At 39.8% G+C, this 13,085-nt stretch overlaps 1 protein-coding gene across 2 annotated transcripts in view; it reads right to left on the bottom strand.

Annotated features, from left to right (window-relative positions):
• Positions 1 to 13,085, bottom strand: part of aspscr1 (ASPSCR1 tether for SLC2A4, UBX domain containing) — a 290,192-nt gene that overhangs the window by 127,226 nt on the left and 149,881 nt on the right. For both annotated transcript variants that reach the window (XR_012095994.1, XM_073026315.1), the window contains exons 8-9: positions 6,544 to 6,612; positions 516 to 655 (exon numbers count right to left, since the gene is read on the bottom strand). Coding sequence is in view for 1 of the 2 variants with exons in the window: in XM_073026315.1 (XP_072882416.1) it covers positions 516 to 655; positions 6,544 to 6,612 (209 nt within the window). In the remaining variant the exon portion in view is untranslated. The remainder of the gene's footprint in view (positions 1 to 515; positions 656 to 6,543; positions 6,613 to 13,085) is intronic.

The raw sequence follows: 13,085 nt of genomic DNA, 5'->3' as shown, positions 1-13,085 counted from the left end.
TGTACCTAAAACTTTTGCACAATGTTGTATTTTTTTCTTATTATTTGTTTTATTGCTATATTTCCACAATTTATTTTTGCACTTTGGATGCTTGTCTGTCTTTGTGTGTAGTTTTTCACTGATTCCATTGTGCTTCTTTCTATCGACTGTGAATGCTTGCAAGAAGCTGAATCAGTTAAGTACATAGTGACATATACGTACTTTGATAATAAATTTACTTTGAGTTACAGCACAGTAACAGGCCCAATGAGCCCGCACTGCCTGATTACACCCATTTGACCAATTAATTTGCTGAACGTCTCATAGTTGTTTTCCAATGAAGATTGTGTCCTTTTTACACCTGAAATTAATTAAGCATAGAAGGTGAGTCTTTCAATAGTTTCACAATTGCATTGTCTTCCTCACTGGATGAATATTTCAGCAATGTTATCTGAAGAGGCTTTCACTTTTAAGCAAGGTACAGTTGCTTTGCCGACACAAGTGTTAAGATAGTAGATAGGCAAAGAAAGGATTACCTTTCACTTTTTAGTTGAGCAAACCGTTTTCTAACATCATCGACCGTTACTTGAAAGAATTCATCAGGTAGTTCTTCAAAATCAGGTGCCTCTTGGCTTTTGTTATCCAAATGGAAAACAAGTGCCTCTCTGTCAACGGGCTTGAAAGAAGAAGAAACAAGTTGTTAGCACATCAACAGTTTTATTCAGTGAAATCCTAACTACAATGGTGGAGGTGAAATGGTATCACCCTTCAATCTCTGCACATTTAGTAGAGGAAGTAGGTATAAATATTATTAATTTACTTGAAAATTAGGTTGGCTGCCATAACTTCATTTTTTAACAACAGACTTGCACTGGAAGGATTGCTGCTTAATCTATGTATCATATTAGATCAAGCACTCTCAGCCATAGAAGGCTCAACAGAGGATGTACTTATTGAGGTAGTTGGTAAAATTCCATCTTCCGCAGAACATACTGCCATCACAGAGAGCATCCTCACATTCTGGTGTGGTGCAGCATCCTCTCACAATACACAAAAACTACAGCAAATTGTCAGGTCAGCAGAAGAGGTCATTGGCTGCAGTTTACCATCACTGCAGGAATTCTGTGTATCCAGGACAAAGAAGTGGGCAGGAAAAATCATTGCAGACAGTTCCCACCCGGCAATCTGCCTTTTCCTAAAGCTCCCTTCTGGAAAACACTATAAGGCTATTACAACAAAAACTTCACACCATCTTAAAAATTTCAACCTCCTGGCAGTTAATCTGACCAACCATTCTAGTTAGCCCAACCCCAACCCCTCCCATACCTATTTACCCGTCACTACACTACACTGTAAACACTTTAAACCACCTTCTATAATGCTGTTTACATTGTAAATACTTGTTGTTTTTATGCATTTAAGCACATTTCGTTCCATATCAGTATTCTAACCTCTAACTTTATTTTTTTACAAATAATTCTGTTTCCTTTGTAATTGTTGACTGTTGCTTTTCATTTCATGTCGCACCCTGACCAACACATCACAGCAAATTTCTAATACATGTAAATGTACAGTATTTGACCATAAAGCTGATCCTGGATAAGCCCACGACCAACTCCAGAAAGCTGAGTACATGATCTGGGTTAGTATTTCTGTGCAATATTGAGGGAGAGGGGAGTCATTCCATTTCCTAAGAGATATTAAACCCAAATACTTTCTGTGCTAAGGCAGACGATGAGGAATAGAATTCTCCTAAACCTTCCCAATATCCATAATGCATGCAACACCAGTAAAAGTGTGTGAACACGCTGCGTCCATACAACAGAATTTCTCATGCTGCAATTTCTCATGACTTTTCTTCAAAATGTATTCATGGGCTTTGACCACTGAGATTATGAAAGATGATAAGCATGTTAAGTCTGTGTGGCTAGGCATAGCTCAAATACCATCTACAAATTTGCTGATGATACAACCATTGTTGGCAGAATCTCAGGTGGTGATGAGAGGGTGTACAGGAGTGAGATATGCCAACTAGTGGAATGGTGCCACAACAACAACCTGGCACTCAACGTCAGTAAGACGAAAGAGCTGATTGTGGACTTCAGGAAGGGCAAGATGAAGGAACACATACCAATCCTCACAGAGGGATCAGAAGTGGAGAGGGTGAGCAGCTTTAAGTTCCTGGGCATCAAGACCTCTGAGGATCTAACCTGGTCCCAACATATCGTTGTAGTCATAAAGAAGGCAAGACAGCAGCTATACTTCATTAGGAGTTTGAAGTGATTTGGCATGTCAACAAATATACTGAAAAACCTCTACAGTTGTACCGTGGAAAGCACTCTGACAGGCTGCATCACCGTCTGGTATGGAGGGGCTACTGCACAGGGCCGAAAAATCTGTAGAAGGTTGTAAACCTAGTTAACTCCATCTTGGGCACTAGCCTACAAAGTACCCAGGACATCTTTAGGGAGCGGTGTCTCAAAAGGAAGCATCCATTATTAAGGACCTCCAGCACCCAGGGCATGCCCTTTTCTCACTGTTACCAACAGGTAGGAAATACAGAAGCCTGAAGGCACCCACTCAGCGATTTTGGAACAGCTTCTTCCCCTCTGCCATCCGATTCCTAAATGGACATTGAACCCATTAACACTACCTCAATTTTTTAAATATACAGTATTTCTGTTTTTGCATGTTTTAAAAATTTATTCTACATATGTAATTGATTTACTTGTTTATTTATTATGTTTTATTTTATTTTATTTATTATTATTATTATTTTCTGTCTCTGCTAGATTATATATTGCATTGAACTGCTGCTGCTAAGTTAACAAATTTCACATCACGTGCTGGTGATGATAAACCTGATTCTGAAAGATTCAGCAGTACAATGTTAAAACATGTCAAATATTCACCGTTGGTTTCATTTACACTGCTTGATATTTCTTTCAACTTTTAAACTACCTTTGCTTTTGCTTCAAGTTTCTGATATTTGCATTTATACCTCCTTTTCTTTCACTCTCAATTCAAAGTTCAAATTCCAAATAGGGAAAAAGCATCCAGTAAATGAAATTTGAAGATTCACAGTGAAATTACTAAAACAAAGGAGCCATGTCAGAATACTTCAAAATACAGTAACTAAATTCAACTTGTCAGCATTGAACTCTTTCAACTTCGTGGCATTCAAATTAAATGTTACCAGAGCAATAACATTATATAAGAATCAGACACCCAGATGATAATGTCAAGCCAGCCTACATACTGTATACTACACTATTTACCGCTTAATTTGCAGAACTGATTTTTGGATTTGTTACTTGAGATGCTAAATTGTACGAACCCTGAGGAAGGGTCTTGAACATGAAATTTTAACACTTTCTCTCTCCAGAAATGCTGCCTGACCTATCCGTGTATCCGAGTGTCACAGCCCTCACCAGGATCTACCCATCACGTGCCAGCTCTTGCTTCACACCTTCCCTCCACCTTCCACATCCAGATGAAGGGTCTCAATCTGAAATGACGACTGACCATTTCTCTCCAGAGATGCTGCCTGACCCACTGAGCTTCTTGTTTGTTGCTCCAGACTTCCAACATCGGCAGTCTCTTGCGTCTCCTATGTCACTTCCACCAATCTCCTCCCAGCTTCTGATATCATTGCACCTCTGCTCCCTCCCTCATCTGCCTATTTCCCCACTCATCTGGATCCACGTACCACCTGCCAGCTCTTGCTCCTCCCCCCCACCCTTTCCTTGTAATCCAGATGGAGGATCTCAGCCTAAAATATCAAGAATCAGGTTTAATATGATTGGTATACGTCATGAAATTTGTTGACTTTGCTGCAGCAGTACAATACAATACATAATAACAGAGGAAAAAAACTGTGGATTGCAGTATGTATAGTTAAATTAAATAACTCATGAAAAATAGAAATTTAAAATACTGAGGTAGTGTTCATGGGTTAAATCTGATGGCAAATGGGAAGAAGCTGGTCCTGAATTATTGAGTGTGTGCCTTCAGGATTCTGTACCTCCTTCCTGATGGTAGGAGTGAGAAGAAGGCATGACCTGGGTTACAGGGGTCCTTAATGAAGGACGACACCTTTTTGAGGCATTTCTCCTTGAAGATGTTCCGGATACTAGGGAGGATAGTGCCCAAGATATAACTGACTAATTTACTCCTTTTACAACTCTCTGCGGCCTGTTTCGATTCTGTGCAGTAGCACCCCGACCCCATACCAGAGGGTGATGCAGCTAGTTAGAATGCTCCCCATTTCAATGATCCATTTCCCAAAATGGTGCTTGACCCACTGAGTTCCTCCAGCATTTTGCACATTGCTGCTGAGTACCTTCACTGCTTTCACATTATTTTCCTTGTTTAAGTTACAAATTGCTTTGTTTGCAGGAACTCAATGAAATAAATAAAACATTTACTTTCAAAAATGGGTGTGCAGTGGTTAGCACAGCACTTTACAGTACCAGTAACTCAGGTTCAATTCCCGCCATTGCCTGTAAGGAATTTGTACGTTCTCCTCATGGGTTTCCTCTGGGTGCTCTGGTTTCCTCCCATAGTCTGAAGACCTACTGGTTGGTAGGTTAATTGGTCATTGTAAGCTGTCGCATGTTTAGACTAGGACTAAAATCGGGGGGGGGGGGGGGTGCTGACCAGTGTGGCTCGAAGGGCCGTAAGGACTTATTCCACGCTGTAATAAGTAAATAAACAGTCTTGTCTGGTCATCTAAGTTCTCATTTTCAGCTGAAAGCAATTTTCAAGTGCACTTAAAAATAATTGCAATTTTTATGGATACTTAAAAATGCCATATGCCAATCAGTGGATAGGCATGTTTTAATAATTTTTTAAAGCAGATCTATTAATCTGTCTAAGCATGAACAGCTAAAATTCTCTCAACAGACCCTCATTGTAGATGAGTCTGACTAGGTCTCACCTGACAATTAATCAGAATGATTTTTCCTTGCACTGTTCCAAACATTACACAAAAACACAGAACCAATGTTATGATTTGGAGAACATCAAGTCTCACACAGAGTGGTGGGTGTGTGGGATGTGCTGCCAGGGGTGGCGGTAGAGATAGATAAATTAGTGGTATGTAAGAGTCTCTGTCCTGATGAAGGGTCTCGGCCCAAAATGTCAACTATACCGACTGGTCTGCTGAGTTCCTCCAGCAATTTGTGTGTGTTGCTAAGAGATTCCTGGATAGGCACATGGATGATGGAGAAATGGAGGGCTATGTAGGAGGGAAAGGTTAGTTTGATCTTAAAGGTCGGCACAACATCGATGTTAAAAGTTTGGCACAGCATAAAGAGTCAAAGGACCTGTACTGTGCTGTAACGTTCTAAGTTCTATGTCTGTCAAGCCTTTTGTAATAACAGTAAGAGAGCTTGCTTTGAAGTATCACATTGCAGTCTGTACCTTCAAGTGCTACTTTTTTGAATTATTGGGGCAAATTCAAATCAATTTATATATTCAGAGATAAATAAACTCCCCACATCATTGAGCTAAAATCTCAAATGTAAATAGAATTGAGCTGCAAGCGTCCCAAATAAAACTTAATTGAAAATGGATCCTGATTTGGAATTAATCCCCGCAATATCCCTGAGATAGCTTCAAGGTTCAAGTTTATTTATCAGGTGCACATCAAAACATACAGTGAAATTTACGTTTACAACCAATACACCTGAGGGTGTGCTGGATGCTGTGTATTTAATATTGCAATAATATTTAAGTAACCTAGTGTATATATACTGGCTGATTAAGTGTTCTTGTTCATTTAGATAATTCATTATGGGTTATATATATAAATACGTGAATTGCATACGCTATGACACTACCACGCGATAAGTGCTTCCCTCGGCTAAAGTAAACACCAAGCTAGACTCACATTTGGACTCCTGTGCCTTCTTTTGAATTAGTGTAATATTTTGAAGCTACAAAACATAACACTGCGGGCAGCCAGCGAGTGTTGCCACACATTCTGATGCCAACAGAACACAGAAGACAACAAGCAATAGAAACGGAGAAACACTTTCTGTTCTTGATGTTCTTTTCTTTTTTGTTGTTGGTGTCACTCTCTTTTTGCACTACTTAATGTAATTTTTAAAAACTATTTTTATTGTAATTTGTAGCTTTTTATGTACTGCACAGCACCACTGCCGCAAAACAAAAAAAATCTCATGATATATGTCAGAGATATTAAACCTGATTCTGATTCCCCTTAGTAAGAGCATCTAGAAATAGTTGGCAAAGTTTCAGAATAAGCAACCGCCAATTTCAGACAGAAGTGAGGAGGAATTTCATCTCTTAAAGACTTGTGGATCTTGGATGGAGACTGACAGATATTAAAACCATAAGGAAGGGATGTACAGACAGAGAGTGGAAAAGTGATATTGTGGCCAACACTGGATCAACCACACTCCTGAAAAGCAGAGCAGGCTCAAAGGACAGATTGACCTGTTCCTGTATCTCTTTTGCTTGATATTTGCATCATCGTATCACAGTATTATAAGCTGAACTTGAAGATGCTGCATACCATGCAAACCAGGAAGTATCTACCTTCAAATATTCTTTTGCTGTGGATGTTTCAGAGCTCTCCAACTTCAGTGGCCGAACATCATCGGGCTTCTATAAAAGATGAAAGAACAGAGATTACAGAATCATCAGCAATACCTGCATTCATTATTTGAACATGCTTAGGAAGTTAAATTCAAAGAGATAAACAGGCCTGGGTGGTGCAACTTTAAGAGGAAATTTAGCACAGAAGATTATAGTACAGTGGGTTAAAATCAGCTTAATTATAGTTTTTCTTGATGAGTAAGGTGTGTCTACATTCGATAGCTCTCCAAAGCATACCAGTCCCATAATTCTGTGCCTCCTCAAAGCAAGCCAGTGTCTTCATGGCAGTATATTTAGAAGAGACATCATAACTAGGACCATCAATGTAATTCTTTTCATAGAAAAAAAAATGATTACTAGTGCTTGGAAACCACAGTTGAATAAGTTGTCTTGCCAATAACACAATCCTGAATGAAATCTTGAAGGGAAGACAAACAAACAGGAATTAAAGATCTTTATGTAAGAGCCCCAAGGCTTTGAAACTGTTTTCAAACCAATAGTGAAGGTCTTGAGGGATGGCTCAGGCCAGGGATGGCACTTGGACAAATATGAGCTTGGAGCAGAGTCGCTGAACTCCGCCATAGACTGTGAAAGGGTGAGGGTTAGGCATGAACCTAGCAACACCATCCCATAAAAAGTCAAAGCTACAGAAACGTCAACAGAGGCTGCGAAGGCCTCATCTCTGGGAGCATGAGAGGAAGGAACTTTGAAGATTGGCCACACCTGGGGACAACTTGAAAGAGTGGCCCAGAACAGACAGCCCTGGTAAGCTGCTGTCGCAGGGGTGATGGGCTATGAAGAATAAAAAGCAGAGTCTCTGGTACAATTCCAGTAAACCCCATTCATTAGTCTCATGCCGGCATAAACTCTCTTTCCTTCACAAAAAGCCTCAGTGCCAGGAAACTTCAAATAAATGCTTAAACACAAAATCTGCCAAAATGACATAATCTAAAACAGGGGTGGCCAACTTTTACATTCCATGCGTCAATTTTTTCACGCACAAGTTCAGATGCGCCAAACGACTCTTGTACCCCCATTCAATTCTTGTAAAAATATGTTAATATAGACATATTTAGCATTTTTACATGATATATTGATTTAACATAAAAACAAGATAAACACTACTTACCTTAATGACACTTTTAACAAATATATTTTATCTCTTGATTTCTTCCTTTTCCTTAATCACATATTCTTTCTGTAACTCAGACCCAAGCACTAACTTTAGTTTTCCTTCAATTTCAGTCTGATGTTGTGTTTTATAGTGTCTATTACCATCATGTCTTCTATTATGTGAGAAAGTGTTTTCACAAACAATGCACAATGGTTTTCCTGATGGACCCGCTATAAATAAGAACTCATTTTCCCACTGTTCATTGAATTCACGCTTACTATCACTTACTGCTTTTCTTTTGCTCGTTTTCTTTTGCACTGTGATGGATAACTGAATGTAAAAACAAGACTTAATTTTTGAAAAAGTACAAAACTGCAAATGTTCACAAAGGACGAACAAAGCACAACTCCGTTGCGCACGAGTGTCAATTGTAAACTGACTGGCAAAAACCTGCGACGTACCGCTGGTGCAGATGCCTGGCACCTCAGGATCAAACAAGTATCAAACGTGTATTGAACAGTTGTGGTACGACTGCAGAACAAATGTCCTTCTTTCCTAGTTTGACTCATTGTACATTACTTTTTAATTGAAAACAGATTAATGTGAAAGAAGATAACATTTGCCAAAAGATGTGCATGAAATAATAAATTTGCTAAAAATAATTGCTAAGTTTTAGATTTATTCTCAGTAAAACCCATTTCTAGCTCTAAGCTACTTGAATTCCTGTTATAGAATTTTTTCTACAAATTGGTTTTTGGTTAATTCTATTTGCATGAGTAGGCTTACTTTTTCATTATTATCACTGGGGTGCAATGCACTTCTAATCATCCAATGCACCACTTTTGGCACATGCGCCATAGATTGGCCATCCCTGATCTAAAATGTACTAATTGAAGATTGCATTGGTATGTTCCAAAACTTTAAGGACAAGTTTTTTAAATTTCACAAAATACCAGCTCTTTTTAATCTCTTGTTTACTGAATTTGGATCATGGTGACTTAGTGCTCAATGTAAAAGGTGTTCTGGTTTAAAATAAAAGATAGGACATTGGCATTAATTATTTAGACATTGTTAGAAGTTAAGTACAATTCAATGGGCTTCAGGTCAATGCATTAAATACCTGGGCATTAAAATAAGTTTTAAAAATATCCTTAAAGAGCAGTCAAGAAGGCACAGCCGCACCAACATTTTATGAGATTGAGGTGTGCAAGTCTCTCTGCCGCCATTCTAACAACTTTCTCCAGGTGTACCATCGAGCATCCTGTCCGGCTGCATCATTATGTGGTATGGAAGCTGCAAAGCATCAGACTGCAAGACCCCCCCCCCGGGGGGGTAAATAAAAAATGCTGAGACGATCACTGGGGTTTCCCTCCCTCCAATCTGTGACATTTTCTTGGAATATTGTCTACAAAGGGTCCGAAGCACTGTTAAGGATTCCTACCACCCATCCCATCAGGACTGGGACTGCCAGACTGGGTAACAGCTTCTTCCCTCAGGCTGTGAGACTAATGACTATCCTGACACCACCAAAGTCTCGCCACTAGGACAGCAAGCTGATTACTGTTTACCTGTGCACTGCACTACATGCATTTTGTATTATATTTATTAACTTTGTGGTAATACTTTGGCTTATGTGTTATGTGTGATATATGTATTGTGGGCGTACTGTGGTCTGGAGCAACATTGTTTTGTTTGATTGTATATATTAGAGTTCAAAGTACATTTATTATCGAAGTATGTATACTATGTACAGCCTTGAAATTTGCCTCCTTACAGGCAGCCACAAACCAAAAAAAATATAGCCCATTTTAAAAAAACAGTAATACACCCAATGTGCAGAAGAAAAAAATCATACAAGCAATAATAGTAAGCAAATAACATTCGGAACTGATTCTCATGAAAGTGAGCTCAGAGCCACGAAGCCAGATATCACCACAGCTGATCCAGGAGCCCAATAGTTGCAGGCCACAGCCTCAGTTCAGCACAGAGATGAGTAAATCTCACAGAGCAGCGAGTTGAATACAGACCCGTTCATCAGCTCTGGCCCTCACACACTGATCTTTTCAATCTGGCCAGGTGCTTAAATCAGCAAACCTCAGGCTGTTCCTCACTCTCGAACCCAGGCCCAGCTGCCTCACCTCCACTCGCCTTGCCTCGATTCTGTCGCATTCAATCGCCTCCAGCAACGGGCAAACATTGCCTCAATCCCTGCTCCTGGGCCCGGGCCGTGCTGCCTTGATCTGACCTGTACCTGCTACACAACCATCCTTCACCTTCTAGTTCACATCACAAAAGTGCCAGGTCATACTGGTAGCTCAAAAGCTCAACTCTGAAAGGCAAGTTACAGATTCCAAGAAAAGCTGTGATTAATACAGTAATTTATAGTTTTGTTTGTTACTTGCGAAGTGTCACAGTGCTTCACCAGAGCCATCTTAAACTGTCAGATGACAATAAACTTGAACTTGAGAGAAACTGTAATAGATCAAATCTCAGCACAGGAACTGTTGTTTCTCAGAGTGGAGAAAGGCGACATTTGAGAACTACAGTAGCTTATTGCTAACAAGGTTAGAACTCACTGCTAATCCCCAATTGTCCAGGGAGACGTGGTGGTGAACCACTGCAGCCTTTGTGATGAGTGTGCACTGGCAATGCTGTTGGCTGTGGGGTTTCGGGACTTAGATCAAGCATTAATGAAAGAACGGCAAGATATTTCCAAGACTGGATGGTGTGTAACTTGGAAGAAAGCCTGTAGGTGGGCAGTGCACTGGCGTCATGATTAGTCATAGTAATAGAAAAGTACAGCGCAGAAGCAGGCCTTTCGGCCCATCTAGTCTGTGCCGAACCATTTAAATTGCCTGGTCCCATTGACCAACACCCAGACCATAGCCCTCCATATCCCTACTATCCATGTACCTATCCAAACCAGCAAAACTCTGAAATTGAGCTTAATGTCCACTTGTGCTGGCAGTTCATTCCACACTCTCACGATCCGTTGAGTGAGGAAGTTTCCCCTTAAACTTTTCACTTTTCACCCTTAACCCATGATGCCTAGTTGTAGTCCCACCCAACCTCAGTGTTTGCATTTGCCCTATCTATACCTCTCATAATTTTCTATACTATCAAATCTCCTCTCAGTCTTTTATGTTCCAAGGAATGAAGTCCTAACCTATTCAATGTTTCCTTATAACTCAGGTCCTCCAGTCCTGGAAATATCCTTCTACATTTTCTCTGTCCTGCTGCCATAAAGCTTCAGCAGCCCACGTTCAATCCCGACCTCAGGTGCTGTCTGAATGTCTAAATGACATGGTTTCACCATGGTGCTCTGGTTCCCTCCTACATTCCAAAGCCAAACTGGCAACTGTAAATGGGCCCTAGTGTGAGTTGGCAGCAGAAGAGGTGTGTGTGTGTGTGTGTGTGTGTGTGTGTGTGTGTGTGTGTGTGTGTGTGTGTGTGTGTGTGTGTGTGTGTGTGTGTGTGTGTGTGTGTGTGTGTGTGTGTGTGTGTGTGTGTGTGTGTGTGTGTGTGTGTGTGTGTGTGTGTACGTGTACCTGCATGCGTGTGTGTGTAGAGCGCAGTGGTAGGATTATAGGGAAGAAAGAGCAGAGTCAAATGTCTATGTGGGAGGGACTAGGATACAGAAAATATCCTAGAAAAATAAATCAAAAGCTTGCATCATTAGCAGATTATTTATTGTTCCAGATTCCAGCATCTGCAGTCCACTATGCCAGCATAAGGATAAATATTATAATCTACACTGAGTCTCCAAAGCAACTACAGTGGATTCCAGTTAACCAGGACTCATTGGAACCAGTACATTTTGGCCCAATTATGCGGCTGCCCCAATTAGCCAAAGTTTCATGGAAGTAGTTAAAAAGGTATAAAAAAGACAAATTACTATTTATCTGAGTAACAAATCATGTATTTAAATGAAATACAGAATTAATTAGAACATTGCCACACTATTACAAACTATGTATTAGTTCCTAATAGTTATCAGTGGAGGAATTAATCCAGTGTACGCTGCCCAGATCTTTTGATTGACTATAAATGGACAAAATCAGTGCAGGCACCTAGCACAGACCATGGACTGCCTTCAAAATACAAAACAAATTGATCAAAAGTCATTGCTTTTTGAATCAGTGTCTGTTGGTCCAAAAGGATAACGCAATGCAAGCACACGCAATTGGTGTTATTTAAAAACTTTTCGCTCTACCCTTGTTTTAGTGTCTAACTGGCACACAAGTGCAAGCAACTGACACTAGTTAGAAAATTTTCAGCAACGGTCTCCTGTCCCAATTAAGAGGCAGTGTGTCCCAAATAAATGAAAGGAGTCCCAGCTATTTTCTTGATTGGTTTTTGTTTTTTCAGAGTTGTCCCAAATAACTGGCTACGCCGATTAACTACACTTTAATGTAAGTAATATACTATAACTCCAAATTTCTAATTTTATCTGTTACCACCTTTACCTCCTTGTAAAAAGATGACCAAAACTGAATATAGCCCTCTTAGTGTGATCTGACTGATTTAGTGCAATTTCTTAGCAGAGATTCAAAATCAAATCCAAATCAATGTCGAAGTAATTTTATTATCAAAGTATATATATGCCATCAGACACTACCCTGAGCTTCATTTGCAGGCAGGTATTTACGGGAAAGTAAAGAAATACGAGATTTACAAAAAAGCTATACATAAGCAAAGACTGATAATCAACAAATGTGCAAAAGAAGGCCATAAGACATAGGAGAAAGTGGCCCATTGAGCCTGCTCCGCTATTCAAGACAGATTGTGCAAATAAAAAAAACACTGAGAACATGATTGTAGAGTCCTTGTGAGTGAGTCTGTAGGTTGTGGAATCAGTTCAGAGTTGTGGTGATTGATGTTATCCATGCCGGTTCAGGAGCCTGACAGTTGTAGGGTAATAATTATTCCTGAACCTGGTGGTGTGGGACCCACAAGGAATAGTTACTGCCCTACAGTTATTACAGGATTCTGTGTATCATCCATCTGCTGCTTGGATGTACATCACAGGATTCTATTAGGTATCTTGCTTGCTTTGTTATCTTGCCTGGATATTGTCATACCCAAATTTATTCCCTAACTATCAGTTTTGATGCAATCCCCTTCCCTAAACTACAAAAAAATCCACAATTAACAGACAAGCCTTCTTATCCTAGTGACCTGAGGCTCACCAACCAACCTGGGACCAGACTCCAAGCTGAGGATCATCAGTCTTTTTTAAAATAATTTCTGGATTTCATGTTGATGACAGATTATAAACATAAAGAACACATATTGCGTTAATTGATCAAACTTACGTTGGAACTTTCCTTCAACATGAAAAAAATAAGAAAGAAACTTTCAACTGTTC

The sequence above is a fragment of the Hemitrygon akajei genome, chromosome 22 (genome assembly GCF_048418815.1).
Source record: "Hemitrygon akajei chromosome 22, sHemAka1.3, whole genome shotgun sequence".
Taxonomy (NCBI): Eukaryota; Metazoa; Chordata; class Chondrichthyes; order Myliobatiformes; family Dasyatidae; genus Hemitrygon; species Hemitrygon akajei.
This window is presented reverse-complemented; position numbering and strand designations above follow the sequence as displayed.